At 42.8% G+C, this 25,087-nt stretch overlaps 1 protein-coding gene across 1 annotated transcript in view; it reads left to right on the top strand.

Moving 5' to 3' along the window:
• Nucleotides 1-25,087, top strand: part of LOC120029682 (zinc transporter ZIP11-like) — a 110,193-nt gene that overhangs the window by 56,985 nt on the left and 28,121 nt on the right. Inside the window, exon 3 of the mRNA XM_038974956.1 lies at nt 19,218-19,287. Within this exon, the coding sequence (XP_038830884.1) occupies nt 19,218-19,287 (70 nt within the window). The remainder of the gene's footprint in view (nt 1-19,217; nt 19,288-25,087) is intronic.

Genomic DNA, 25,087 nt, shown 5'->3' with positions numbered 1-25,087 from the left:
CAAAAGTTTTGAGAATGACACAAATATAAATTTTCACAAAGTCTGCTGCCTCAGTTTATATGATGGCAATTTGCATATACTCCAGAATGTTATGAAGAGTGATCAGATGAATTGCAATTAATTTCAAAGTCCCTCTTTGCCATGCAAATGAACTGAATCCCCCCAAAACATTTCTACTGCATTTCAGCCCTGCCACAAAAGGACCAGCTGACATCATGTCAGTGATTCTCTCGTTAACACAGGTGTGAGGGTTGACGAGGACAAGGCTGGAGATCACTCTGTCATGCTGATTGAGTTCGAATAACAGACTGGAAGCTTCAAAATGAGGGTGGTGCTTGGAATCATTGTTCTTCCTCTGTCATCCATGGTTACCTGCAAGGAAACACATGCCATCATCATTGCTTTGCACAAAAAGGGCTTCACAGGCAAGGATATTGCTGCCAGTAAGATTGCACCTAAATCAACCATTTATCGGATCATCAAGAATTCAAGGAGAGCGGTTCAATTGTTGTGAAGAAGGCATCAAGGCACCCAAGAAAGTCCAGCAAGTGCCAGGACCGTCTCCTAAAGTTGATTCAGCTGCGAGATCAGGGCACCACCAGTACAGAGCTTGCTCAGGAAAGGCAGCAGGCAGGTGTGAGTGCATCTGGACGCAGAGTGAGGCAAAGACTTTTGGAGAATGGCCTGGTGTCAAGAAGGGCAGCAAAGAAGCCACTTCTCTCCAGGAAAATAATCAGGGACAGACTGATATTATGCAAAAGGTACAGGGTTTGGACTGCTGAGGACTGGGGTAAAGTAATTTTCTCTGATGAATCCCCTTTCCGATTGTTTGGGGCATCCGGAAAAAAGCTTGTCCGGAGAAGACAAGGTGAGCGCTACCATCAGTCCTGTATCATGCCAACAGTAAAGCATCCTGAGACCATTCATGTGTGGGGTTGCTTCTCAGCCAAGGGAGTGGGCTCACTCACAATTTTGCCTAAGAACACAGCCATGAATAAAGACTGGTACCAACACATCCTCCGAGAGCAACTTCTCCCAACCATCCAGGAACAGTTTGGTGACGAACAATGCCTTTTCCAGCATGATGGAGCACCTTGCCATAAGGCAAAAGTGATAACTAAGTGGCCCGGGGAACAAAACATCTATATTTTGGGTCCATGGCCAGGAAACTCCCCAGACCTTAACCTGTTTGGGCTGCAGGGGGCGTATTGAGTAGCCAGATAAAATGTGCCCATTTCAAACGGCCTCGTACTCAATTCTTGCTCGTACAATATGCATATTATTATTACTATTGGATAGAAAACACTCTCTAGTTTCTAAAACCGTTTGAATTATTTCTCTGAGTGAAACAGAAGTCATTCTGCAGCACACTTCCTGACCAGGAAGTGGAATGTCTGAAACCGAGGCTCTCTTCTACTCCCTGCCTATACATGGGCATGATACGTAAGAGTCTACGTGCACTTCATACACCTTCCCCTGGGTGTCAAGAGGCGGTGAGAGAAGACATTTCGTGTTTATCTTGGTCTGAGGTGGAATAACAGCTCTTTGTATGACGTGACCGTCCATTTTCTGTTTTCTGGAGCGCGCGAAAGGGACATGGATTTGCCTTCTGTTTAGCTGTCGTTATGGACGACTAATATCTCCGGCTATGATTTTATTTGATACATGTGACCATATCATCGTAAAGTATGTTTTTTCAATATAGTTTCATCAGATTATTGAACATTTTTCGGGAGTTTTGCCGTGTTCCGTTCTCTTCCGTTTGTTGACTTGGAGAGCTTTGTGCCACTTGGCAAGTGTGCGTGCTAAATCGAGAGGGAAAATGAACGTTCTGAATCCAAACAACGACTGTTCTTGACAAAGGACACCTTGTCCAACATTCTGACGGAAGATCACCAAAAGTAAGAAACATTTTATGATGCTAATTCATATATCTGTCGTGCATGTGAATTAGTCGTGGGCGCCCAACTTTGGGGTACTCAGCTATACCGAAGCTGGATGTCGTAATGAAGTTATTTTTTAGAATTCTAACACTGCGATTTCATTAAGAACTAATGGATCTATCATTTCCTATACAACATGTATTTTTTACTTATGTTTATGAATAGCTATTTGGTCAGAATATGTGTGTCAGAAAACGTGTCAGAAAAATATCGTTGCTGTTTAGACGTTGTAGGAAAAAGATGCTACGTTAGCACAATGTGTAACCACTGATTTCAGCTCTAAATATGCACATTTTCGAACAAAACATAAGTGCATGTATAACCTGATGTTATAGGACTGTCATCTGATGAAGAAAATCAAGGTTAGTCAAAAATTATATATCTTTTGCTTGTTTGTTACGATCGCTAACTTTTGCTAATGGGAAATTGCTTGTGTTTTTGGCTATTGTGGTACGCGAATATAACGCTCTATTGTGTTTTCGCTGTAAAACACTTGATAAATCGGAAATATTGTCTGGAATCACAAGATGCCTGTCTTTCAATTGCTGTACACTATGTATTTTTCAGAAATGTTTTATGATGAGTAATTAGGTATTTGACGTTGGTGTCTGTAAATATTATGGCTGCTTTCGGTGCAATTTCTGATTGTAGCTGCAATGTAAACTATGATTTATACCTGAAATATGCACATTTTTCTAACAAAACATATGCTATACAATAAATATGTTATCAGACTGTCATCTGATGAAGTTGTTTCTTGGTTAGTGGCTATTTATATCTTTATTTGGTCGAATTTGTGATAGCTACTGATGGAGTAAAAAACTGTTGGAGTAAAAAAAGTGGTGTCTTTTGCTAACGTGGTTAGCTAATAGATTTACATATTGTGTCTTCCCTGTAAAACATTTTAAAAATCGGACATGTTGGCTGGATTCACAAGATGTGTACCTTTCATATGCTGTATTGGACTTGTTAATGTGTGAAAGTTAAATATTTAAAAAAATATATATTTTGAATTTCGCGCCCTGCACTTTGAGCTGGCTGTTGTCATAAGTGTACCGACGTCGGGCTGCAGCCATAAGAAGTTAACTTCTTGCCACTATAGGGGGTGCTGTTTCACATTAGCATAATTTCCTCTACAGATTAAACGGCTTCCTACTCAATTCTTGATCGTACAATATGCATATTATTATTATTATTGGATAGAAAACACTCTCTAGTTTCTATAGCCGTTGGAATTTTGTCTCTGAGTGAAACAGAACTCAATCTACAGCACTTTTCATTATAGGGAGTCAGATTTCAAACATTTTGGCCACTGATCTGGAGTCAGTTTAAAGGTCCGTGTAAATGCTATGGAGAAACAGACACGTCTTACGTCTTCCCCTGGATGTCAGTGCGTGATCACGCTTTGAATGGAGTCGATTGCGCAATCAGGGGCTGTATAAAACAGAAAATACCGGAAGTAGCTTCCCTTTGCTGCCTGCGCCTTGCGCGCGAAGGACATCGGACTCGCCTCCTTCCAAGCGTTAGTTTAGCAAGTAATATTTCTCCGGTCATGTTTTTACCCGTTATAGGTGTTAACAGCATCATAAGGTAGTTAATTTGAACCGTTGTATAGCAATTTATATCCTTTTAGTGCGATTTTGAGGCATTGCTTTGTTGTGCACTTTGAAGCGCTGGGCACGTTTGGGGGTCCCGGTCGTACGTTAGTGGGCATTTCGACGGACAAGTGGACATCTTTCGACCAAAAGAAGATTAGACCCAAGAAAGGATTCTTTGCCCAAGATTCTGATGGAAGAACAGCTCACAGTAAGAACAATTTATGATGATAAATCGTGTTTCTGTCGAAAAATGTTACACGCTTACGCCGCCATTTTGTTTTGTATAGCTTCGCTCGGCGCAACCTGTATTGAAAAGTAAGGATAATTTAAAAAATGTAAATCAGCGATTGCATTAAGAACTAGTTTGTCTTTCGATTCCTGTCAACCCTGTATTTTTTAGTCAAGTATATGATTAGCTTTTGATTAAACTAGATCACTCAAAGATGGCGACCGACATTTCCAGGCTTGTTTTGCTACTATTTTCATTGTATAACCACGGTTTTTTATGGCTAAATATGCACATTTTCGAACAAACTGTATATGTATGTTGTAATATGATGTTACAGGAGTGTCATCTGAAGAATTCTGAGAAGGTTAGTGAAAAAATTAATATATTTTGGCGATGATACGATATCGCTCTCTTTGGCTAGAATCAGTGCTCGGGTAACGTTTGCGTATGTGGTATGCTAATATAACGATTTATTGTGTTTTCGCCGTAAAACACTTAGAAAATCTGAAATGTTGTCTGAATTCACAAGATCTGTGTCTTTCCATTGCTATGTGCTGTGTATTTTTAAGAAATGTTTTATGATGAGTAAATTGGTAATACACGTTGCTGTCTTTAGTAATTCTAGGAGCTTTGGTGAGATTTGTGATGCTGGCTGCAATGGCAAACTATGATTTATACCTGAAATATGCACATTTTTCTAACAAAACCTATCCTATACCATAAATATGTTATCAGACTGTCATCTGATTAGGTTTTTTCTTGGTTAGTGGCTATCAATATCTTAGTTTAGCCGAATTGGTGATAGCTACTGGTGTTGAGAAAAAATGGTGGACAAAGAAAAATGGTGTCTTTTGCTAACGTGTTTAGCTAATAGATTTACATATTGTGTCTTCCCTGTAAAACATTATAAAAATCTGAAATGGTGGCTTTATTCACAAGATCTGTATCTTTCATTAGGTGTCTTGGACTTGTGATTTAATGATATTTAGATGCTACTATTTAATTGTGACGCTATGCTAGCGATGCTAATCAGTGTGGGGGGGGTGGGGGGTGATCCCGGATACGGGGTTGAGGTTCGGTAAAGGTTAATCCCATTGAGAACTTGTGGTCAATCCTCAAGAGGCGGGTGGACAAACAAAACCCCACAAATTCTGACAAACTCCAAGCATTGATTATGCAGGAATGGGCTGCCATCAGTCAGGATGTGGCCTAGAAGTTAATTGACAGCATGCAGGGCGGATTGCAGAGGTCTTGAAAAAGAAGGGTCAACACTGCAAATATTGACTCTGCATACACTTCATGTAATTGTCAATAAAAGCCTTTGACACTTATGAAATGCTTGTAATTATACTTCAGTATTCCATAGTAACATCTGACAAAAATATCCAAAGACACTGAAGCAGCAAACTTTGTGAAAATTAATATTTGTGTCATTCTCAAAACTTTTGGCCACGACTGTACACGTGTGTGTATAAGCAGCTTCCCAGTATATTCCTCGCTAATGTTCAGTCTCTGTTGAAAATAAAGTAGACAAGCTCAGGGCAAGGATGTCCCTTCAGAGAGACATCAGGGAATGTAACATACTCTGTTTCACAGAATCATGGCTCTCTCCATGTCACGAATCCCGCTTCCTGAGTCTGTTTTTGCCTGTGTTCTGTCCTGGAGTGTTTTTCCGGTGTCCTGGAACGCACCCTGTCTGGTTGCCGGGCGACGTAGCTAGTTGGGAGATCTCTGATTACCTGCACCTGTATCCCATCAGCTATCTGCACACCTGGTCCTGATCATCACCCCTCCACTTCATAAGCTCTGACCTGACATCCATTCCCTGCCGGATCGTTAGCCATGAACAGTATGTTGTGCCAGCGTATCAGCCTCCAGTTTGATAGAGTTTGTTTTGTTGTTTTGTACGTCTTGCTTGCCTTGAACTTACCTCCGTTTGTTCTGTCTACAGTCATTCACCCGGAACACTCACCCCATCCCTGCCTGGTCGTCGGTGGCTTCTGTTACTCCCTTGGATCTGCCTATTCACTCCCATCAACTCACCTCCGCTGCCCGCTCCGCCACCTGGATCTTTCTACCTCTACGTTTAAACTTGTAAATAAATACTCACCTTCGTCCTACTCTCCTTGTCCTGGTCTGCTTCTGGGTTCTACTTTAGAAAACCGTGACACTCCAGATATAATGTCCCCGTCCATTCAGCCAGCTGGGTTCTCAGTACATCGCACTGACAGGAAAAAAGATCTCCACAGGAAGAAGAAAGGAGGTGGTGTATGTTTCATGATAGTGTGATTGTGGTAACGTACAGAAACTCAAGTCCTTTTGTTCACCCGACCTAGATTATTATTATTATTATTAAAAAACATTTATTTAACCTTTATTTAACCTGTTTGGCGTGCAAGCCCGACGTCGGTACACTTATGACAACAGCCAGCTCAAAGTGCAGGGCGCGAAATTCAAAAGATATATTTTTTAAATATTTAACTTTCACACATTAACAAGTCCAATACAGCATATGAAAGGTACACATCTTGTGAATCAAGCCAACATGTCCGATTTTTAAAATGTTTTACAGGGAAGACACAATATGTAAATCTATTAGCTAACCACGTTAGCAAAAGACACCACTTTTCTTACTCCATCAGTTTTTTACTCCATCAGTAGCTATCACAAATTCGACCAAATAAAGATATAAATAGCCACTAACCAAGAAACAACTTCATCAGATGACAGTCTGATAACATATTTATTGTATAGCATATGTTTTGTTAGAAAAATGTGCATATTTCAGGTATAAATCATAGTTTACATTGCAGCTACAGTCAGAAATTGCACCGAAAGCAGACAGAAAAATTACAGACACCAACGCCAAATAACTAAATACTCATCATAAAACATTTCTGAAAAATACATAGTGTACAGCAATTGAAAGACAGGCATCTTGTGATTCCAGACAATATTTCCGATTTATCAAGTGTTTTACAGCGAAAACACAATATAGCGTTATATTAGCTTAGCACAATAGCAAACATAACAACAGCATTGATTCAAGGCAAAAATAGCGATAACGTAGAAACCACCAAAATATATTAATTTTTTCACTAACCTTCTCAGAATTCTTCAGATGACAGTCCTGTAACATCATATTACACAATGCATATAGAGTTTGTTCGAAAATGTGCATATTTAGCGGCACAAATCGTGCTTATACAATGAAAATAGTGTCCAAATACTCAAGCAATCTGTCCGGCGCCATCTTGGAAAGGCCCCTATTCTTATCGAAAACTATTCATAAACTTGACTAACAAAATACAGGTTGGACAGCAATTGAAAGACAAATTAGTTCTTAATGCAATCGCTGAATTACATTTTTAAAATTAACGTTACTGCGCAATGCAGGGTGCGATAAAGCAAGGCTACACTGCAAGTAATGGCGTCTTATGCATTTTACTTTTTCCAACAGAACAATGAATTATCAGCATAAATAGTTCTTACTTTTGGATGAACTCCCATCAGAATCTTGGGAAAGGTGTCCTTTGTCCAAAAGAATCGTTGCTAGGTTGGAGAACGTCGTCTTCAACGTTGCAATTAGCAGTAAACAATAGCCATGTGGGCCAGAGATACCCAACTTCCTACAACGTCACGAAAATAAATACCCGAAAATCGCAATATACTGACATAAATTGATATAATTCGGTTTAAAATAACAACATTACGATGTCTTTAACACCTATATCGAATAAAAACAGAGCCGGATATAACTAGGAGCTAAAACAAGAGCTTCTAACATGACATGCCAAGACCCTCCCTGCGTCAGAGGGAGGCCAGTTGAGAACAAGTTCTCATTTACAACTGTGACCTGGCCAAGATAAAGCAAAGCACTGCGACACAAACAACACAGAGTTACACATGGGATAAACAAACGTACAGTCAATAACACAATAGAAAAATCTATATACCGTGTGTGTAAATGTAGTAAGATTAGGGAGGTAAGGCAATAGTAATATATATATAGTAATAATAGGCCATAGTGGCGAAGTAATTACAATTTAGCATTAACACTGGAGTGATAGATGTGCAGATGATGATGTGCAAGTAAAAATACTGAGGTGCTAAAGAGCAAAAAAATAACAATATGGGGATGAGGTAGTTGGGTGGGCTATTTACAGATGGGCTGTGTACAGATGCAGGGATCGGAAAGCTGCTCTGACAGCTGATGCTTATAGTTAGTGAGGGAGATATAAGTTTCCAGCTTCAGTGACTTTTGCAATTCGTTCCAGTCATTGGCAGCAGAGAACTGGAAGCAAAGGCAGCCAAAGGAGGTGTTGGCTTTGGGGATGACCAGTGAAATATACCTGCTGGGGCGCGTGCTACGGATGGGTGTTGCTATGGTGACCAGTGAGCTGAGGTAAGGTGGGGCTTTACCTAGCAAAGACTTATAGATGACCTGGACGCAGTGGGTTTGGCGACGGATATGTAGCGAGGGCCAGCCAACGAGAGCATACAGGTCGCAGTGGTGGGTAGTATAGGGGCTTTAGTGACAAATTGGATGGCACTGTGATGGACTGCATCCAATTTGCTGAGTAGAGTGTTGGGGGCTATTTTGTAAATGACATCGCCGAAGTCAAGAATCGGTAGCATAGTCAGTTTTATGAGGGTATGTTTGACAGCATGAGTGAAGGAGGCTTTGTTGCGAAATAGGAAGACGATTCTAGATTTCATTTTGGATTGGAGATGTTTTATGTGAGTCTGGAAGGAGAGTTTACAGTCTAACCAGACACCTAGGTATTTGTAGTTGTCCACATTTTCTAAGTCAGAACCGTCCAGAGTAGAGATGCTAGTCGTGCGGAAGGGTGCGGTCAGCGATCGGTTGAAGAGCATGCTTTTAGTTTCACTAGCATTTAAGAGCAGTTGGAGGCCACAGAAGGAGTGTTGTATGGCATTAAAGCTCGTTTGGAGGTTTGTTAACACAGTGTCTAAAGAAGGGCCAGATGTATACAGAATGGTGTCGTCTGCTTAGAGAGAGGTGGATCAGAGAATCATTCGCAGCAAGAGCGACGTCATTGATATATACGGAGAAAATAATCGGCCTGAGATTGAACCCTGTGGCACCCCCATAGAGACTGCCAGAGGTCCGAACAACAGGCCCTCCGATATGACACACGGAACTCTATCTGAGAAGTAGTTGTTGAACCAGGCGAGGCAGTCATTTGAGAAATCAAGGCTATTGAGAATGCCAAGTCGAAAGCCTTGGCCAAATCGATGAAGACGGCTGCACAGTATTGTCTTTTATCGATGGCGGTTATGATATCGTTTAGGACCTTGAGCGTGGCTGAGGTGCACCCATGACCAGCTCAGAAATCAGATTGCATAGCAGAGAAGGTACGGTGGGATTCGAAATGGTCGGTGATCTGTTTGTTAACTTGGCTTTCAAAGACTTTAGAAAAGCAGGGTAGGATAGAAATAGGTCTGTTACAGTTTGGGTCTAGAGTGTCTCCCCCTTTGAAGAGGGGGATGACCGCGACAGCTTTCCAATCTTTAGGGATCTCAGACAATACGAAAGGGAGGTTGAACAGGTTAGTAATAGGGTTTGTAACAATTGTGGTGGATAATTTTAGAAAGAGAGGGTCCAGATTGTCTAGCCCAGCTGATTTGTGGTGGTCCAGATTTTGCAGCTCTTTCAGAACATCACCTATCTGGATTTGGGTGACGGAGAAATGGGGGAGGCTTGCGCAAGTTGCTGTGGGGGGTGCAGAGCTGTTGACCGGGGTCGGGGTAGCCATGTATAAATTCATGGCCAGCCGAAGAAAAAAGCTTATTGCTTACAGTGTTTCCTAGCCTCAGTGCAGCAGTGGGCAGCTGGGAGGAGGTGCTCTTATTCTATATGGTCTTTACAGTGTCCCAGAACTTTTTGGAGTTTGTGCTACAGGATGCAAATTTCTGTTTGAAAAAGCTAGCCTTTGCTTTCCTATCTGCCTGTGCATATTGGTTCCTAACTTACCTGAAAAGTTGCATATCGCGGGGGCTTTTCGATGCTAATGCACTACGCAACAGGATGTTTTTGTGCTGGTCAAGGGCAGTCAAGTCTGGAGTGAACCAAGGGATATATCGTTTCTTAGTTCTACATATTTTGAATGGGGCATGCTTATTTAAGATGGTGAGGAAGACACTTTTAAAGAATAACCAGGCATCCTCTACTGACGGAATGAGGTCAATATCCTTCCAGGATACCCGGGCCAGGTCGATTAGAAAGGCCTGCTCGCTGAAGTGTTTTAGGGAGCGTTTGACAGTGATGAGGGGTGGTTGTTTGACCGCGGACCCATTACGGACGCAGGCAATGAGACAGTGATCGCTGAGATCCTGATTGAAGACAGCTGAGGTGTATTTAAAGAGGGCAGGTTGGCCAGGATGAATTCTATGAGGGTGCCCGTGTTTACGGATTTAGGGTTGTACCTGTGAAGTTCCTTGATGATTTGTGTGACATTGAGGGCATCTAGCTTAGATTGTAGGACTGCCGGGGTGTTAAGCATATCCCAGTTTAGGTCACCTAACAGTACGAACTCTGAAGATAAATGGGAGGCAATTAATTCACATATGGTGTCCAGGGTACAGCTGGTGGCTGAGGGGGGTCTATAACAAGCGGCAACAGTGAGAGACTTATTTCTGGAAAGGTACATTTTTAAAAGTAGAAGCTTGAACTGTTTGGGCACAGAACTGGATAGCATGACAGAACTCTGCAGGCTATCTCTGCAGTAGATAGAACTGCCAAAGAGGGTGGAGTTGCAATCTTGGCGGAAAATGTTGTAGTTGGGGATGGAAATGTCAAAGTTTTTGTTGGCCTTCCTAAGCCAGGATTCAGACTCCTAGGACATCAGGGTTGGTGGAGTGTGCTAAAGCAGTGAATAAAACAAACTTAGGAAGGAGGCTTCTGATGTTAACATGCAAGAAACCAAGGCTTTTACGGTTACAGAAGTCAACAAATGATAGCGCCTGAGGAATAGGAGCAGAACTGTGGGCTACAGGGCCTGGGTTAACCTCTACATCACCAGAGGAACAGAGGAGAAGTAGGTTAAGGGTACGGCTAAAGGCTATAAGAACTGGTCGTCTAGTGCGTTGGGAACAGAGAATAAAAGGAGCAGATTTCTGGGAGTGGTAGAATAGATCCAGGGCATAATGTACAGACAATGGTATGGTAGGATGTGAATACAGTGGAGGTAAACCTTGGCATTGAGTGATGATGCGATAGGTTTCGTCTCTGGGGGCACCAGTTAAGCCAGGTGAGGTCTCTGCATGTGTGGGGGTGGGACAAAAGAGCTATCTAAGGCATGTTGATCTGGACTAAGTGCTCTACAGTGAAATAAAACAATAAGCAATACCTCACAGTCAAATGCTGACCATATTACCTCCCAAGACAATTATCTTCGGTTAGTCACAGCTGTGTATATTCACCCTCAAGCTGATAGCACGACGGTCCTCAAGGAACTACACTGTACTTTGTGCAAACTGGAAACCACATATCCTGAGGCCCCATTTATTGAAGCTGGGGATTTTAATGACTTCTTATGGGATCGAAATGACAACAGCCTGTGAAAGTGCAGGGCGCCAAATTCAAACAACAGAAATCTCATAATTAAATTCCTCAAACATACACGTATCTTATACCATTTTACAGGTAATCTAATCCCACCACAGTGTCCGATTTCAAAAAGGCTTTACAGCGAAAGCACCACAAACGATTATGTTAGGTCACCTCCAAGTCACAGAACAACACAGCCATTTTCCCAGCCAAAGTCAGGAGTCACAAAAAGCAGAAATAGAGATAAAATGAATCACTAACCTTTGATGATCTTCATCAGATGACACCCATAGAACTTCATGTTACACAATACATGTATGTTTTGTTCGGTAAAGTTCATATTTATATCAAAAAATCTCAGTATCAGATGACACTCATAGGACTTCAAATCTGAGTTTACATTGGCGCGTTACATTCACTAGTTACAAAAACATCAAGTGATTTTGCATAGCCACATCGTTTCAACAGAAATACTCATCATAAATGTAGATGATAATACAAGTTATACACATGGAATTATAGATATACCTCTCCTTAATGCAACCGCTGTGTCAGATTTCAAAAAACTTTACGGAAAAAGCAAATCATGCAATAATCTGAGACGGAGCTCAGAACAATAGCCAAATTAGCCGCCATGTTGGGGTCAACAGAAACCAGAAAATACATGATAAATGTTTCCTTACCTTTGATGAACTTCATCAGAATGCAGTCCTAGGAATCCCAGGTCCACAATAAATGCTTGATTTGTTCGACAATGTCCGTTATTTATGTCCAATTAGCTACTTTGGTTAGCGCTTTTGGTAAACAATTCCAAAGTCACAAAGCGCGTCCACTATAACGTGACGAAATGTCCAAAAGTTCCGTAACAGTCAGTAGAAACATGTCAAACGATGTACTGAATCAATCTTTAGAATGTTGTTAACATACATCTTGAATAACGTTCCAACCGGAGAATTAGATTGACTTCAGAAGAGCGGTGGAACGGAGGTCCTCCTCATGTGAATGCGCATGTGAAAGCATGGTCAGCTCGTGGCAGACCTGACTAATTCCTGTCTCCTTCGGCCCCCCTTCACATTAGAGTCATCAGACAAAGTTATATTGACTGTTGACATCTAGTGGAAGCCGTAGGAAGTGAAAACTCATCAATATCTCACTGTAATTTCAATGAGAGCTTGGTTGAAAATCTGCCACCTCAGAAAAAATTCAAACAGGAAGTGGAACTTCTCAGGTTTTTGCCTGCCATATGAGTTCTGTTATACTCACAGACATAATTCAAACAGTTTTAGAAACTTCAGAGTGTTTTCTATCCAATACGAATAATAATATGCATATATTAGCAACTGGGACTGAGGAGCAGGCAGTTTACTATGGGCACCTCTGTGCACCTTTCATCCAAGCTACTCAATACTGCCCCTGCAGCCATAAGAAGTTAAAAGATCATGAAGATCATCAAGCCATGGCCTGTTTACCCCACTACCATCCAGAAGGCGAGGTCAGTACAGGTACATCAAAGCTGGGACAGAGAGTCAGCTTCTATCTCAAAGCCAGAACTCTGTTCAATAATCATCACTAGCCGGCTACCACCCGGTTACTCAACCCTGCATCTTAGAGGCTGCTGCCCCATATACATAGACATGGAATCACTGGTCACTTTAATAATGGAACACAAGTCACTTTAATAATGTTTACATACTGCTTTACTCATTTCATTTCTATATACTGTATTCTTTTCTACTGTATTTTTGTCAATGCCGCTCCTACATTGCTTCTTAATTCATTCTTTTACTTTTAGATTTGTCTGTATTGTTGTGAATTGTTAGATACTACTGCACTGTTGGACCTAGGAACACAAGCATTTTGCTACACATGCAATGCTGTTACACCTGCCATGCTGTTACATCTGGAATCTGCTAAATATGTGTATGTGACCAATAAGATTTGATTTGATAAGCTACTCTGGACGAAGGATCCGGGCCAGGCCCCTCGCTGGCACACATCAATTCCCACATCAATTAGCTTCAGCTTGGCTAATACGAACATGGAAACATGTTTATTATTTCCCTACAGAGAAGGCGCAGGAAGACAAGAACAGAGTTAGTTACTATACATGGCTGAGTGTGTTTTTGTACATCTCTCTCTCTTTCCCTCTCTCTCTCTCTCTCCCCACATGTGCTTCCCTCCCAATACTAGGAACAGGAATGGTAATTAAACCTCTCCTCCCTGGAAAAGTAGTGCTCATTATCTCTAGAGCTCAGAGTGATGAGAGCTGGTAGGAAACCATATGCCATTATTTTTCAGAATTAGTTACCTGTGTATCCCTCATAGCTGATGCATTAGGGCACTTAGTCCATATGCATCTTTTCTCGGCTACATCAGCCCTTTGAACATGCCTAGAATGGCCTATTGCCCATTAAGGAAAATGTTTCTCTACCGCTTTGAAAATGCATTTGTCTGTTTGCCGTCTTCTCTCCAACTGTCTATCACATTAGAGATGTTGTATGCAAACCAGCGAGTCAAGAGTTTTCTTCACTTCACACTTCTTTGCCAACTCCAGACTTTTGTACCACAGGGGCCAAACTCTTACCTGGCAATTAAATGATCTATTGATATTTCTGTCATCATTCTGACCTTGTCAGCAATGATTATGTAGAGACAGGAGGCAGCGCTATAATAGAATAATGACAGCAGTAGGACAGCTCGATGGCATTTTCTGACACTTCATTGTGACAGCGTGACATTTTTCTGATAGCCTAGTGATAAGTGCTATTTTCAAAGAGAATGGGAGACAAATAACAATAAAATAATTGACTGGATGCTTTTCAATGTCAGTAATGCAAACTTAGCTTCCACAGTGACTCACACACACTTATCTCTGATTAGTTAATTAGTTTGCAGTATTATAAGATTATACCCACTGTAATCTTATAATAGTGCGAACTAATTAACTAAGCCATCACCCCCTTTCACAATGTTCACCTTTTGTTGCCTGAAAGGGGGTGGTGACCTTCTGTTCCCACTGTAGCTGTATTCGCAAAGTTACTTTTATTTAGTTTTATTCGTTGTGCCTGAGCTCAGAGCATGTCGATATGTTGTAAAGATTGCTGAGATGCACAAAAAACAATATAACATTCATAATGGCTGAATCTTTCTTTTATTAAGTAAAGTTGAACTTTGTACCTTTCCCAGGAGTAGACATGTATGACACATCAAACGCCATCAATCCAATTATATTGGTCGTGTACACATATTTTGCAGATGTTATCGCGGGTGAAGCAAATGAGCTCGGCCTAGGTCCTGGAGAGATGGAAAGAGACGAGGAGGAATAGTACACATCTTCCTCCTCATCTTTCTCTTCTTCCTCCTCCTCCTCCTGGTCCTCCTCCTCCCTTCCTTCCATTCCTCCAGGACCTCGGCTGAGCTCATTTGATAAGATGTACGTTTGTTGAATGACTCACTAGCAACATTTAACGACAACACCCACACAGCAAGGTGTGTGTAGGTGAGCGTCTGGCGTTGCTGTTACCAAGGAGCGATGCACCCTAGACCTTGAAGGTCTTGATGAATTCATATATTTGGAGAGAGGGGAGAAGAGTTGGAAGAGGGAGTGGAGGAGAGAAGCGAGGGGAAGAGGTGAGGGGGGAGTGTCTGTTAACAATGGATGATGTCAGGGCCGACTGCCTTGAGTAAAACAGCATAAAACAACAAGCGGAGATGTCACAACATGGCCACCAGCAGACAGAGACACACACACACAACCTTCCACACACACTCCAAACCCGGGCCGTAGGTCTCTCCTGGCCTGCTCTGCTGTGTGTCTAGCCCCACATGAGAAGAGGAAAAAGACAGGCAGAGGAGAATAGACATCCCGACACAACTTCCCAAAGACACCACCAGGGATCAATTCTCGGCTTCTCAGCACTAATTCATAGAAGGTTAACTATCTCCCAGACACAGAGAAGGCCCTGGAGCTTCCGACACAGATTTTGACACTCATTGCTTTATATATGTAGTAACACACTCAAATCAGAAACTTGCAAATCAGAATTGTTATGGTGTGATGGTCATTGACTACTGTATCATGGTTTGAATACTGGTTTGACTACTATGGTTTGACTACCGGCCAGCCAAAAAGATGGCGCTGCTGTGTATAGTAGCTGTCTTGCGGGATCCTAACCAATTCTGATATTTTGTTTGTTATTTACACTGATCTTAACTTTTTTTGTACATCATTTCTCCGCCATTATTTCCTTTTTGGTCATCAGAACACTGATCACTAACCTCGATTTGGAGGAAAATGTCTACTTCAACAAGTCGGCAGCTCTGGAAGTTCTGCTCACTCTGGACCAGGCCCTAATCCTCGGGACTTGAAAGAGGAAGCGTCTGCGAAAAAGAGGCAGGTGAGGCGTCATCCTGAAAAGACGACATTGGCGAGCAAATAGGCCACCATTGCCCTCTGTTCTATTGGCGAGCGTGCCGTCACTGGAGAACAAACTGGATGAGCTCCGTTCGAGATTACCCTATCAACGGGACCTAAAAGACTAATTGTCTTTGTTTCTCAGAGGTGTGGCTGACCTGAAAATAGTTGTCAAGCAATGATTAACAACCAATTTGACCGAGCTTGAAGAATGTTGAAAATAATAATGGGAAATGTTGCACAATCCAGGTGTGGAAAGCTTTTAGAGACTTAGCCAGAAATACTCTGTAATCTTAGCCAGAAACTTAGCCAGAAAGACAGCTGTAATCACGGCCAAAGGTGCTTCTACAAACTATTGTCTCAGGGGTGTGAACACTTACAGTTGAAGTCGGAAGTTTACATGCACCTTAGCCAAATGCATTTAAACTCAGTTTTTCACAATTCCTTACATTTAATCCTAGTAAAAATTCCCTGTCTTAGGTCAGTTAGGATCACCACTTTATTTTAAGAATGTGAAATGTCAGAATAATAGTAGAGAGAAAGATATATTTCAGCTTGTATTTCTTTCACCACATTCACAGTTGGTCAGAAGTTTACATACACTCAATTAGTATTTGGTAGCATTGCCTTCAAATAGCTTAACTTGGGTCAAACATTTCGGGTAGTCTTCCACAAGCTTCCCACAATAAGTTTGGTGAATTTTGGCCCATTCCTCCTGACAGAGCTGGTGTAACTGAGTCAGGTTTGTAGGCCTCCTTGCTCGCACACACCTTTTCAATTCTGCCCACACATTTTCTATAGGATTGAGGTCAGGGCTTTGTAATGACCACTCCAATACCTTGACTTTGTTGTCCTTAGCCATTTTGCCACAACTTTGGAAGTATGCTTGGCGTCATTGTCCATTTGGAAGACCCGTTTGCAACCAAGCTTTAACTTCCTGACTGATGTCTTGAGATGTTGCTTCAATATATCCACATAATTTTCTTACCTCATGATGCCATCTATTTTGTGAAGTGCACCAGTCCCTCCTGCAGCAAAGCACCCCCACAACATGATGCTGCCACCCCCGTGTTTCACGGTTGGGATGGTGTTCTTTGGCTTGCAATCCTCCCCCTTTTTCCTCCAAACATAACGATGGTCATTATGGCCAAACAGTTCTATTTTTGTTTCATCAGACCAGAGGACATTTCTCCAAAAAGTACGATCTTTGTCCCCATGTGCAGTTGCAAACCGTAGTCTGGCTTTTTTATGGCGGTTTTGGAGCAGTGGCTTCTTCCTTGCTGAGCGCCCTTTCAGGTTATGTCGATATAGGACTCGTTTTACTGTGGATGTAGATACTTTTGTACCCGTTTCCTCCAGCATCTTCACAAGGACCTTTTCTGTTGTTCTGGGATTGATTTGCACTTTTTGCACCAAAGTACATTTATCTCTAGGAGACATAATGTGTCTCCTTCCTGAGTGGTATGACGGTTGCGTGGCCCCATGGTGTTTATACTTGCGTACTATTGTTTGTACAGATGAACATGGTACCTTCATGCATTAGGAAATTGCTCCCAAGGATGAACCAGACTTGTGGAGGTTAACATTTTTTTCTGATGTCTTGGCTGATTTCTTTTGATTTTCCCATGATGTCAAGCAAAGACGCACTGCGTTTGAAGATAGGCCTTGAAATACATCCACAGGTACACCTCCAATTGACCCAAATGATGTCAATTAGCCTATCAGAAGCTTCTATAGGCATGACATCATTTTCTGGAATTTTCAAGCTGTTTAAAGGCACAGTCAACTTAATGTATGTAACTTCTTACCCACTGGAATTGTGATACAGTGAATTATAGGTGAAATATTCTGTCTGTAAACAATTGTTGGAAAAATTACTTGTGTTATGCACAAAGTAGATGTCCTAACCGACTTGCCAAAACTATATTTTGTTGACAATACATTTTTTGAGTGGTTTAAAAACGAGTTTTAATGACTCCAACCTAATTGTATGTAAACTTCCGACTTCAACTGTATGTAAATTAGGTATTTCAATTTCAATAAATGTGCAAAAATGTCAAAAAACATGTTTTCACTTTGTTATTGTGGGTTATTGTGGGTCGATGTCTGACCAAAAAAATCTATTTCATCCATTTTGAATTCATGCTGTAACACAACAAAATGTGGAATAAGTCAAGGGGTGTGAATACTTTCTGAAGTCACTGTACGTTACTCTGCTGTAGAAGTTAGCAGATTACTTAAACCTGGCTCCCACATGGGATAGACCACCTCCTTCGCCCCCTCAAACTCACCTCCTTGTCTATGCCACATCATTGTGAAGCTAGAGACTGACCCCCCCCCCCCACCACCACCACCACCACCCTCCTTCCCCTAAACAGCACCCCTCCTAATGTCCCATACAGGAACAAATGAAGGTATTACTCCCTCTGCCTGAATTTGTAATGGGCTCCTCCAGCACCGCCGAGACCTCAGCAGCCAATTGAGACAGATGGAGAGCGGGAGCTGAAATGGAGCTGCTATGGATCCGTAATGGCTTCGACAGGCCTGCTCATCTGAATAACCCCGTGTATTTCAAGCTGTGTGAATATATCAACGACCTCCTCCTCCCCCTCTCCTCTCAGAGCCCGGGGGAGACAGGACCGAATGGTTCTCCTTCTCTCTCTTTTTCTAATTCACTTGTGTGACTTGTAAGAGTTATTTCTCTAAGCCCGTGGGAAGGGGGAGGGAGGGAGAGAAAGATATGGCTTAGTTCTGTCTCGGCTGTTTTACCCACCCGTAAATCTACACCGGGGAGCTGTGTGTGTCAGCGTTCGTCCGTTGCACGTTCACTCATATTGAGAGAGAGTGAGAGGGATGAGTAACAGAGGAGGTGACCAGAGAGATGGGGAGCGAAATGAAAAGAGAGAAGATGGAAAGAGAACAGGAGATAAGGGTGCAGACTGTGAGGGAGGATTAAATAGAGATAACCCACTCGTCCATCGATCCACACCTCGAAGGCAGTAATGAGAAGTCGGAGATAAGGATGAAGTTCCTCTCACTAACACTAGATGGCAGAAGAGAACATGTAGCGTTTTGACCCTCCACACATAAATGGGGACGTGACAGACCGTGGTTTGGCCTATTTGAACTTGACTGGTGCCTCGCAATAAATATTGGAGTCTCTTTCTGTCTGTCTTTCTTTCTTTCTCTCACTTACACACACACACATATTTGTTTTACTATCCTTGCGGGGACCAAACAATTGATTCCTATTCAATATCCTATTTTCCCTAACCCTTAAACCTAACCTTAACCCCTAACCCTAATTCTGTTCTCATTTGTCCATTCGCTTTCAATCTCCCTCTCTCTCTTTCTCTCTCTCGCTCTCCCTTTCTCTTTCTCACTTACAAACACCCAACAACACACACACACACACGTTCAACTTTAACCTCCATGGCTATGTGTTTTCGTTCTCTTGTAGAGGGCCTTGCTGTTGGTGTATGGTTCGGAGCCATAGGAAAGACCTCATCGGCCACGTTCGAGAGTGCCAGGTAAGACAACATGTACCACTTATACAGGTGACCATATTACCCAGGCCCAATCCTACGCTGATCCGGCTATTACATTGATGACTATGACCACAGATATGGCCCCTATAGGATTTAGACACATCTGGTCGCTGGTTCAACCACGGTCAGATGCCCCTGCATTAGATCTCGGTCATAACAGCCTGGGATTTGGGGAGTGTGTGCATGAGTAGATGTTCATCTCTCTCTCTGTGTGTGTGTGTGTGTGTGTGTGTGTGTGTGTGTGTGTGTGTGTGTGTGTGTGTGTGTGTGTGTGTGTGTGTGTGTGTGTGTGTGTGTGTGTGTGTGTGTGTGTGTGTGTGTGTGTGTGTGTGTCATAATCCTCCTCCACATACCATGTGGCTAGTAGACAGGAGCATCACTTGTTCCTTCCCGTGGGAAAGAACTGTTTACTCTGTGGGGATGAAGAGGACAGAACAGCACTCCTTTGTGCCTGGCTGCTCTAGTGTCTGGGCTGTGCACTCTGCTGCGTGCTGCTACCACCCAGTGGCCACCCTGGTACTGCATGCCTAACTCATAAATAATGCATGGACCGAAGAGGATGCTCAGACCTAGGCTTGCAAAATTCCGGTAACTTTCCCAAATATCCCAGGTTTTACAGAAATCCCGGTTGGAAGATTCCCGGAATGAGGAAGGAATAAGCAGGAAATGTGAGTGAACACATGTATTTGTGTGTGTGCATGCATACGTCTGTCCGTCGGTTTGTTTGTGTCTATGCATGGTTGTATCTATCTGTGTGTGGGTAGTGTGCGTGTGTATGCGTGTGTGTGTGTATGCGTGTGTGTGTGAATGTTCCGATTGAGAGGCGGGAGGGAAGGCGAGGGGAGGGAGGCGAGCAGGAATCCTGAGGAATGTGTGGAGACCGCCCTCCAGATGTGGACCAGCCGCTGGCAGCAAACCAGGGAGGAAGTTGAGGTGGAGGGCACATATACTAGCTCTTTCTCTCTCCATCTCTACCTCTCTCTCTCCTCCAGCTCCCAGTGAAAGCCTCTCTTGTCCTCTTTTCCTCTGGTAGCTGTGTTAGCTGTGCTACAGGTGCACTCTCTTCTGGCTATTCTTGGCTCTGCCCAGGCCTCTCTCTCTCTCTTTGATGTGGTCTAGCAGGCCTGTTCACAGCAGGCAGAGTGGCTGCCGTGAGCAGGTCCTCTCCGTGCCAGTGGCTTTGCCTTTTCCTGCTGCTGTATTACCGCAGGAGGTGCGTGTGTCGATTGTGTTGGTCTGTATGTGTTTGTGGGTGCATGTGTGTATGAGGAAGCAAGTGGTAGTCAGGTAGAGTGAGTGAACAAGGAGGCCTCCTCAACCAAGCTGAGAACCCCCCCCACCCCCTCCCTCTTTACTTACTGTGGTATTGCAATGTTTTGTTATCTGCATTAACACGTGGAATGTTTTGGGGGACTGTAATGAAAGTCAAACTGTAGGAGTACATGTTTGTGTGATTGCCTGCAAATTGAGTCTAAAGTGTGCAGCCTCTCTGAGTGCATTGTGGTCATTAGTGTGAATAAGAAGAGAGCCTTTGTCACAGCGGCAGACCCAGTTAGTCACACACACACAGAGAGAGTGGTTGGGACCACAGCATTCCTGTACTGTTGGCTCAGTCCTCTGGGATCTGCTGAGCTCTGGCCCTCCTCAGCAGAGAACCCATCTGAGCTGGGTGGGTTTGGCCCCACTGCTAGACCTCTATCTCTCTCTGTCTCGCACACTCTCTCGCTCTCTCTGTCTCTCTCTATCTCTCTCTCTGCTCTCTCTCTCTGTCTCTCCCTCTCTCTCTGTCTCTCACACTCTCGCTCTCTCTCTCTCTCTCTCTCTCTCTCTCTGTGTCTCTCTCTCTGTCTCGCACACTCTCTCGCTCTCTCTGTCTCTCTCTATCTCTCTCTCTGCTCTCTCTCTCTGTCTCTCCCTCTCTCTCTGTCTCTCGCTCGCTCGCTCTCTCGCTCTCTCTCTCTCTCTCTCTCTCGCTCTCTCTCTCTCTCTCTCTGCTCTCTCTCTCTCTCTCTCTCTGCTCTCTCTCTTTCTCTCCCTCTCTCTCTGTCACTCACACTCTCGCTCTCTCTCTCTCTCTGTCTCTCACACTCTCGCTCTCTCTCTCTTTCTCTCCCTCTCTCTCTGTCTCTCACACTTTTGCTCTCTCTCTCTCTTTGTCTCTCACACTCTCGCTCTCTCTATCTCTCTCAATGTCAATTCAATTCAATTCGCTTTATTGGCATGACGTAACAATGTACATATTGCCAAAGCTTATTTTGGATATTTACAATATAAAAATAAATAAAATGAGAATCAAAATTGTCAACGGGACAACAGTAACAACAATAACCAAGGGTCAAAATAACCATACATTCAACAATGACAATAAGCATACAGTAGAGTACATGTGCAGGTTGATTGGTCTGTCAGACACTGTCCCTCAACGTATGGCAGGCAGCAATGTAGTGCGCTGCCAACCCACAGCTCTCTGTGTCCTCCCCCAACAGGACGGGTAGCCTATCCTCATCAGAGAGGTCTTTGAAACCTTGAATAAGGGTTTCAAATTTGGGAAAATTACACTCTCTAATTGTTTTATATTTTTGACATTTTGTCAGGAAATGCAGCTCCGTCTCAGGTACTGCTGTTGTGCAGTGGTTGCACAGCCTTTCCTCTACAGGGAGCCAGGTTTTCCTGTGTCTACCCTTCTCGATGGCAAGGCTGTGCTCACTGAGCCTGTACTTTGTCAAGGTTTTTCTAAGGTTTTGATCAGTAACCATGGTCAAATATTTAGCCACGGTGTACTGTCGATTTAGGGCCAGATAGCACTGCATTTTGCTTTGTGTTTGTGCTTGTGTTTCCCAATAAGCAATGTAGTTTTGTTTTGACTGTGTTGTAATTTGGTTTATTCTGATTGATTGGATGTTCTGGTCCTGAGGCTTCAGTGTGTTAGTAGAACAGGTTTGTGAACTCAGCCCCAGGACCAGCTGGATGAGGGGACTCTTTTCTTTGCTCAGCTCTTGGCATTGCAGGGCTTGGTAATGATATGAGAGGGGGTCACTGTATTTTAGATGTTTCCAAAACTGAATTGCTCTTTTTTATTATTAGTGGATATTGGCCTAATTCTGCCCTGCATGCATTGTTTGTAGTTTTCCTCTGGACATGTAGGAGAATCTTACAGAAATCTGCATGCAGGGTTTCAATGGGGTGTTTGTCCCATTTGATGAAATCTTGTTTTGCAAGTGGACCCCACACCTCGCTGCCATAAAGTGCAATTGGTTCAATGACATATTCAATTAGTTTTAGCCAAATTTTAATAGGTATTTCAAATTGAATTAGCTTTTTAATGGCGTAGAATGCCCTGCGTGCTTTCTCTCTCAGTTCATTCACTGCCTCATTAAGGTGTCCAGTTGAGCTTATTTTTAAACCTAAGTAATTGTAGTGTGTACAGTACTCTATATATTTTGTACCAATTGAGAACTTTGGTCTAATTCCCTGAGATCTGGATCTTCTCTGGAAAATAATTATTTTAGTCTTTTTGGGGTTTACTGCCAGGGCCCAGGTCTGGCAGTACTGCTCTAGCAGGTCCAGGCTCTGCTGTAGGCCATGTGCTGTGGGTGACAGCAGACATAGGTCATCTGCGAAGAGTAGACATTTAACTTCTGAATTGTGGAGATTAACACCAGGGGCTGAGGATTTTTCTAGAATAGTGGACAATTCGTTAATGTAAATATTGAAGAGTGCAGGGCTCAGATTGCAACATTGGCGAAGCCCCTGGTTAAAGAATTCTGTTATTTTCTTACCAATTTTAATGCTGCACGTATTGCCAGTATACATTGATTTAATTATGTCATATGTTTTACCCCCTACACCACTTTCAATAACTTTGTAGAACAGTTCTGTATGCCAAATAGAATCAAATGCTTTTTGGAATTCGATAAAGCAAGCGTATATTTTGGTATTATTTTGGTTGACATGTTTATCTATCAGGGTGTGTAGGGTGTAAATATGATCAGTTGTGCGATGTTTTGGTATAAATCCAATTTGGCTTTTACTCAAGACATTGTGCTTATTAAGGAAGTTTAGAACTCTTACATTTATAATACTACAGAAAACCTTCCCCAGGTTACTGTTCACACAAATGCCTCTGTAATTGTTAGGGTCAAATTTGTCTCCGTTCTTAACGATTGGGGTTATGAGTCCTTGATTCCAGATGTCAGGGAAATAACCTACACTCAGGATCAAATTAAACAGTTTTAATATAGCCAATTGAAATTTTGCACTAGTGAGTTTGAGCATCTCATTTAGGATGCCATCAGGTCCACATGCCTTTTTAAATTTGAGAGCCTGAAGTTTCTTATAGAGCTCCTGGTCAGTAATTTGGGAGTCCAGTGGATTTTGATTGTCCTTTATAGCTTTTTCTAATCCATTCATCTTCTCATGAATTTTGCGTTGTTCTGCATTTGTGTCAATTTGAACGATGTTGTAGAGTATTTTAAAATGGGTTGTCCATATGTCACCATTTTGTATCGCTAATTCCTCTTGTTTAGATTTTTTTAGTTTTTTCCAATTTTGCAATTTTTTTTCTCTCTCTCTCTCTCTCTCTTTCTCTCTCTCTCTCTCTCTCTCTCTCTGCTCTCTCTCTCTTTCTCTCCCTCTCTCTCTGTCTCTGACACTCTCGCTCTCTCAGTCTCTCTCACTCTCTCTCACACAGTCTCTCTCTCACTCTCTCTGCCCTCTCTCCCTCTCTCTCTCCCTCGACACACCAATCAATCACTAGCTATTGCTGTTTAATGTCTACATTTCCTTCCTTTCTCTCCCGCCGTATCTCTCCTATCTTTCTCGCCCTATGTATTCTCTCTTTCTACATCGCTCCTTCCTTCCCTCCCTCTTCTCCCCTTTTCCTCCAGTGTGATTGTCGCCCTCCGTTCAAGTCAATATTCATTCATTCCTTTGGGTCTGTATTGGCACAGAGTGTCTCGGTCTCAGGTGTGACTCCAGTCACGTAGCCATAGCTACCTGGCACAGTCCCAACACACCTACGGCACCTGGAGTATCCCAGAGAAATGTACCAGGACCCCTCAGCTCTCTGTATTTAACTCGGGGAACCACTCAGTGAAGACAGTATCATTTTCTTTGATGTTTTGCTCTTTAGTTTTGGATTGGCCAGGGCAGGCTAGAATGTGGTATGTGATTTAATGGGCTGTTTTCAGACTAGAGTTGAGTGACATTGTTGCTGTCATAATGTGTTAATGAACCCAATGTGAAAAAGTATTTTTTCCCCCCCACATTGTCTGCTTCATATCATCTGGATCTATTTAAACTATTTAGCATCAGCTACGGAATCAATACGGAAATCATGCCTTACTGTAAAAACGTTGACATTACTGTAACTTTATAACGTTCAACTCTTGCTCTTCCTCTCCTTCTCGGATTGTTCGTCTGAACGTTTTGCTGGCGCAGAGATAGAAACCATGGTGACTGGTTCGTTTGGAGGTGGCAGTGGTGGGCGGAGTTCGCAGTTTTGTCTCAGCTGATTGGACTGAATGGGCCCCTATGCCTTTACGCTTATGCACGTACACACACACGCACACACACAGGTGGCGATGAGGACCGGAGTGCAGCCAAGTCCTGCTGTTATTACAGATGTGTATAGGAAGGAGGGAGGGCGGGAAAAGGGGGCTTGCTAGCCTAACGCGTGGTGTTTCACTCACTCACTAAGCCCTGGGCTCTCTTTCTCACACAACACAAGAATAGTATCGTTATGAAGTCAGCTTCCACTATGGCACTTGGGCTCTCTGAAAGC

The sequence above is a fragment of the Salvelinus namaycush genome, chromosome 35 (assembly GCF_016432855.1).
Source record: "Salvelinus namaycush isolate Seneca chromosome 35, SaNama_1.0, whole genome shotgun sequence".
Taxonomy (NCBI): domain Eukaryota; kingdom Metazoa; phylum Chordata; class Actinopteri; order Salmoniformes; family Salmonidae; genus Salvelinus; species Salvelinus namaycush.
The sequence above is the reverse complement of the archived record's forward strand: the minus strand, read 5'-3'. Positions and strand labels throughout refer to the sequence as shown.